This window comes from Rosa chinensis, chromosome 5 (genome assembly GCF_002994745.2).
Source record: "Rosa chinensis cultivar Old Blush chromosome 5, RchiOBHm-V2, whole genome shotgun sequence".
Lineage (NCBI taxonomy): Eukaryota > Viridiplantae > Streptophyta > Magnoliopsida > Rosales > Rosaceae > Rosa > Rosa chinensis.
In genome coordinates, this window is record NC_037092.1 from 47693007 (window position 1) to 47699161 (window position 6155).

Genomic DNA, 6155 nt, shown 5'->3' on the forward strand with positions numbered 1-6155 from the left:
AAAAATGAAGAGAAAAAGAGAAATAAAAACTACATTCTTTTCCTTTTTATTAGAAAGGGTCCTTGACCCATAAGGACAAAAGTGCTTAAAATCTGTTTATTTCTCTCTCTCTCTCTCTCTCTCTCTCTCTCTCTCTCTCTCTCTTCTTTTCTGTATTTCATTGTTTATTTACTACTTTATATATATTTATTGTAAAGAAAACGAAAAGCACGGATGTGTGTCAAGAGGCTAGTATATACAAATAGATTATTCTTTTATAAGTGATTATTCTTTCTACATCCATTGATCTTCTGCTTGTGAGTCAAGGTTCAAATCCTTTTGGTAAAGCAACTGCTCCAGAGTACGTACGATACTCTCCAAGAGCCCACAATGGGAAAACATTCCTATATCCTCCAAAGTGTAACATTGCATTCCTCATGAAAACTCCCACCAGTTCCTGCAAACCATACCAAAACTAACCATTAGTACTTGTCACTACAACTATATAAGATCATGGGGTGGGTAGTAATGTAGTAAAAGAAGTTCATGTCATTTTTCGTTTATGGGAAATTAGTTCCTAGCTACCTGTTGGGGAAAATCACCATCATCCAACTGACCGTTCATCAAGACCCTTGCAGCACGGTGAATAGGAGTTGGATCTCTCTCACCCTGTAACAAATAGAAAAAAGTAGCTATATTGAAAAAATTAAACAAACTTTATAAGAGAACTTCGAAGGATCAAAGAGCAAGATGGGGCAGGGTTAACTGTTAAGTTGTTTATAGCATGCATGTACAGACCTGTCGACCGTGAATTAGACCCATTAATCCGAGGGCAGTTTGCACCAGATTTGTACTGTCTTGAGCTGTGTATTTCTGTATAAAACACAAAGCAAAAAGATAATGTCATCGGTTGTTATTCATGAAGAGAAACAAGAGAGAGTATATATCTAAAGATTTTAGTTATACGTACAGTAGTAGAAGAATAGTACCTTGTTCGTGCATGAGGTGTAGTGCTCTCCCCAACCACCATCTTCCCTTTGTGTTTTTAGCAAAAAGTCAACACCTTTGCGAACTGCCTCGCAATTGTGGTAGGTTCTTCCTGCTGCCTCTAACCCTTTGATTGCAAACCATGTTCCATAGAGAAAGCAGATACCCCAGTTTCCATACCATGAGCCATCAGCGTATTGTATGCTTTCAATGTAGTCTGCAGCCCTTGTGATGAAGTTGTTGATCTCTTTCCTTCTGTGATTAGGATACAACTTCCTAAACAAAAGTAAGGCCTGAATCGAAGATGAAGTGCACTCGACGTAATCATATTCAATGACAAGGTCCTCAAAAAATTCAACAGGGTTGAGCCACTGAAAAGGGAAAAGAAATGAAAATATAATGTTATGATACGTGGACGATCAAAACATTGAAATTCTCTGTACTGCAAGATTTTCAGTATTTACCTCCAACCATTTAGGAGCTCCAGTCGGCTCCCACGCTGATACACCACCATTTGGACTCTGTAGTGACATTATGACATTGACAGCATCATACATACACTCGGCTTCCATTGGCTCGCCAACAACCTCTGGTGACATCATTGCAAACAGACAGCAGCACTGAAACAAAAAGATTATAAGGTCAGCTATAGATGAGGCTCTCAACTTTCTACTTGAGTTGAGTGAGAGTCTTGAATAAGTAAGCTCAATTACCCTCAATGCTTCTGCAGTGCAATCTGAAACTTGCCATCCATGATCCCGATCAGAGAAAGTCCAGCATCCTTTGGAAATGTGACGGAAATGAGCTAGGTAGTCACCACAAGGATTGATCCTCACCTAAGAGGATTTATTATAGTAAGGATTTATTATAGTAAACATACCATTGATAAAAAAATAAACAATGTCTTTAGAGCTTAAATAGTTAAATATGATACCTGGGATATCTTTAGGAAGTCGTGTGCTTTCTTAAGTACTGGTCCAAATTCATTATGGAGATTCCCAGCAAGCAAAGCTTGGATTGTAAGAGAACAATCCCAAGTCTGGCTACCAAAACTCTGAATCTTGATTCCATCTTCACCGACCCAAATATAATCATCAAGTCTAGGAAGATGCTTCTTAAAAGCTTCTCCGCTAGGATCCTCAACCCAACAGGCAAGCATCATTAATGGCTGTCCAAATGAAATAGCATCCATTATTAGATCATTAGAATTAACCAGCAGGAACATATATACACCCAATCACCCATGACTAGGCCAGTTCTCACCTTTTCGATACATCCAATGGTAATGTATCGACTGTTCTCATCTTCATAATGGATTTGGTCAATGGTAAATTGAATAGCATTGTCTCTGATCTTCTTAAAGGGCCACCAAGCAAGAATAGGCTCACAAACATGGTAAAGAGTGTCCCACATAAAACGTTGTACCCTTCCATGAGGATAGTAGTTATCTTCCTGCATTAATCAAATAATATGTATACCAGACAGTTTAAGCTTGCATAATGGTATGGACTAAGCCACCAAAACCTAGACTCACCTTTGCACAATGATGTCGCACTTTACTCCACTTAATTTCACTGTAAGGTTCACAGTAAATTTCTTGTCTCAATTGTTCAACCAGAGGAGTGATTGGGCCAACAAATTTTTTTGCATAAAAGTAGGACATGGGTAGGTAAGTTAACCTACAGTAGCACAACATCTTTGCTGCAACGCACATGTGAAGTGGTACTAATAAGAAACAGAAAGTACTGAATAAAATTTTGCAGACTAATTAATTATATTTGTTTTTACATGGATGAAAAGGAAGCAGAGTGGGGTAAGTCCAAAACTCCGGGGGTATAGGGTTGCTTCCTTCCCAATCATAAACACCAAGTATCTGTAACACGTACAACAAGTAAACTCAGCCAACGATATCATGCATGACACAAATCCAGCATAAAAGCTAGCCAGCTTTCGAGTATTTCATACCGCCATCCAGGTCTTTCCCCATGAAGCAGAATATTGTGCACCACCGCGGTCAAGAATCCATTTCCGGGCCCTTGCACAGTTATTATCTCGACCGCCCTCAGTGCCTTCTCCGAGGATACGCATCATACAGTAGTTGAGACATGTGGTGAACATCATACTAGGCCCTGCTATGTGCAATCCCCACCCACCATCTTCATTCTGATGATTGTACGAGTAGCGCAAGATTTCCTTCTTATGCTCAGCAGAGAAAACAACATTAAGATATCCCATTGAGTATAAAGTCATTACCTGCATTTGAAGAACAAGTATCATAATCAGTCAGGCGTGAAATAAATTTTCACCAGTGACCCAACTTTTACTGTCATCTACTCATTTTGTTACCGTCAAAATTTATTGACTTTTTTGCACGCTTACCAAGGGAGAACAGAAAAAATTTATGCCAGAATTTTCAGCAGGCCAATGACCATGGGGTGATTGCAAGGCATTCCAGAAGGTTGCAGCCCTCCTATAGGCAGCTGTGGCCTGATAAACTGTAATGTCATCACCTTCCCCAATTCTTACTGGAGGAATTTCTTGCTTGAAGTTTCTCTCTCTTAGCATCTGCAATTGTTCAGACATTTAATTAGTACATGTACTTTTCAACAAAAGTGATATCCTCGCCAACTTGTCAACTCTTTTAGTCTTTGATCTACAAGTTTTTCATAAAATTAAACACATGGCCCGGAAACCCTTCTTCCTCTCCGTCCCTCTACCTCGGACTTCGTAAAACTCACCATGCACCCAAGCTCATTAGCTTGAACTAACTCAAAAAACTATATATCTCTAGGTTGAGCAGCTTGAGCTGAACTTGAGCTCCATTGAAAGCATACAAATTGAGCATCAGCAAAGTGAGTTAAACTGATTTGCACACATGCACAATGAATAAATTATAATAGTGTTTAGTTTTGAAATTTAGGTTGCTACGTACACTTTTGTACCTGAAAACGCCAAAGGAGATCACTACTGGGCTGGATCTTGAACCGATTTTGGTAGTAATTCTCGCGAGCGGCTTCAACCTCTGCTCGCTCTTCTGGTGTACCTGCATTTGGGTCAAACTTCCATGTCTGCCTCCCATGCAAGTTGTTTGTGCTGAATAAATGAGGGTCATTTGCACCCTTTCCATACTCAATTCTCCACATCTTATTAGTACTATTATTACAAACAAAACACTTTTTTTTCTACTGCATATAAATGATACACATAGATAGAATGAATTATAATGTTTGATACCTAGCTATCTGGTTTTATATAGATACAAACATACCAGAGAACAGTAATGGCTATTAGCTGAATTTGGTGGCCAACCTCAATTAATGTTTGTTGATAGTGGGGACTGATCAATTAATAAGTGATTAACCAATCTCCATGACGTCTGTTACTGGTGGTTGATAAACATGTAATTGAATTCATATTAAGGTGCTAGCGTTCTAGGCTTTAATTATTTAAGTGGAAAACCTATAATTACTTAGGTAAATTAAGAATGAGTCTTGCATGCTTGATTAGCGTTCTAACTTGTGTTCTTGACTTGAATTGATCAAACTTCCATGATTCTTAATGCGTTGAAAGTGTTTTTGTTAGTGATTAACTACCACTAGTAATTACATAATTAATAGGGTTAATTATGGTGCGTTCATCTAGTTAATTTAATTAAAGGAAGTAAAAAGAACTTTGTATGCGCTCATCTTTGTTCTTGATTGGTTCTATGCTTTGACATATTTTAATTTGTGATTTGATGTTTGAAATTTTGCCAACGTGTTAGTAGTAGTTAATTACATCTAAATTTGTTCCATCCATTTATCTCTACTTGATTTTGTGTTTTGATGTGTCACACATGTATATAATTAATTAGTGTTAAATTAGAAAATAAATCATAAATCCCCTTTACTTGTATTTTCGTAAATAATATGTATATATATTCTTTAATTTGTTTTACTAACGTTTTATTTTTCAGGAATTAAAGCTCCCTAATCCCCGGTTGAGAACGATCCCTACTTATTCTTACTACATTGATAGAGTTTTAAATTGAGCACTAACTTTGTGTAGGTCAGGATTGGTTTCCAGTATTCTCTCCGTCATTTCCATCATTCATCAGCGATTGAGCCCTCGTTTTCTTCATCACTCAAGTTTCTCACTCTCATTTCTAGCCAGTCAACCACCGCTTGTTCTCTTCCAAATACTCTCTCCTTTCGGCCTCCATCAATGACAATACAACATGATATTTTTTACATTTGTACATGGTTGTTCCGAAAAAAATTTTTGGGCTTCACTCAAAAGAAAACACCTTAACATGTAGCCCACCCTATTTTCGAATCCTAGTGATACGCTAAAAGCAAGCACGCAATTTAACCCTGAAAATGTCATCGTTACTATATGGTAAATAGGGATCGTTCTAACCGGGGATTGAGGGTACACCTGTAATTGCAAAAATAAATAAAGAATTAATAAAAAGTATAAAATATTATTTACAAAAATAAAATAACAAACAAAAGGAGGTTTTAGGATTATTAAATCAAAATTAAATAAATAAAATAAAGAAAATGTAAAAACATATATAAAAGGGTGGAATGCAAGGAAATGGCCAGGTAAGAGAGGACGAACACGAGAGGAAAAATCCATTTTGGCATGAGCTACTCCCACATAGTGGTTTAGGCCCATTTGCATGCACTTCTGGATTCAAAAACCATCATGATCGTTGTCCCCTTCCTAGACACCATAGACACCATCCCATATAGGCTATACTTACTGAGATGAAAAAGGTCTTAAGTGTGAAGACAGTTCAACAAGTGTTAATAAAGGCCGCCCTCAACCTTAAGGGACCTGAACTAGGTACCAATAAGGGGTTTAGGCCAATATTAACAAACGCGATTTCACCTATTCCGTTCAATTTACAACTTACAATTAAAATTCGTATTTCAACAACATAAAAAACAACCTAGTTAATTTAAACTAAATTTCAAACAGTTTATATACAACAACTATAAACAAAAATAAGTGATTTTTCAATCTCTGGCAACGGCGCCAAAAATTGAAACGCTAAAAGCAAGCGTGCAATTTAACCCTGAAAATGTCATCGTTACTATATGGTAAATAGGGATCGTTCTAACAGGGGATTGAGGGTACACCTGTAATTGCAAAAATAAATAAAGAATTAATAAAAAGTATAAAATATTATTTACAAAAATAAA

General features: G+C 37.1%; 1 protein-coding gene across 1 annotated transcript; it reads right to left on the minus strand.

Moving 5' to 3' along the window:
- Window positions 1–234: 234 nt before the first annotated feature.
- Window positions 235–4160, minus strand: LOC112203959 (lupeol synthase). The gene is made up of 13 exons (XM_024344853.2): window positions 3909–4160; window positions 3346–3531; window positions 2932–3219; window positions 2755–2839; window positions 2501–2667; window positions 2230–2418; window positions 1901–2134; window positions 1680–1802; window positions 1431–1586; window positions 969–1337; window positions 778–852; window positions 565–648; window positions 235–436 (listed from the first exon to the last, which is right to left on the minus strand). The coding sequence occupies exons 1-13, from the start codon at window positions 4107–4109 to the stop codon at window positions 302–304; spliced, it is 2292 nt and encodes a 763-aa protein (XP_024200621.1). The 5' UTR covers window positions 4110–4160; the 3' UTR covers window positions 235–301.
- Window positions 4161–6155: the final 1995 nt, after the last annotated feature.

Coding starts and splice junctions, on each gene's coding strand:
- LOC112203959 (XM_024344853.2), bottom strand. CDS start 4,109: ATGTGGAGAATTGAGTATGGAAAGGGTGCAAATGACCCTCATTTATTC. Junction 1,587..1,679: donor GCACTGCAGAAGCATTGAGG/GTAATTGAGCTT, acceptor TTTTTGTTTCAG/TGCTGCTGTCTGTTTGCAAT. Junction 437..564: donor ATGGTGATTTTCCCCAACAG/GTAGCTAGGAAC, acceptor TATGGTTTGCAG/GAACTGGTGGGAGTTTTCAT.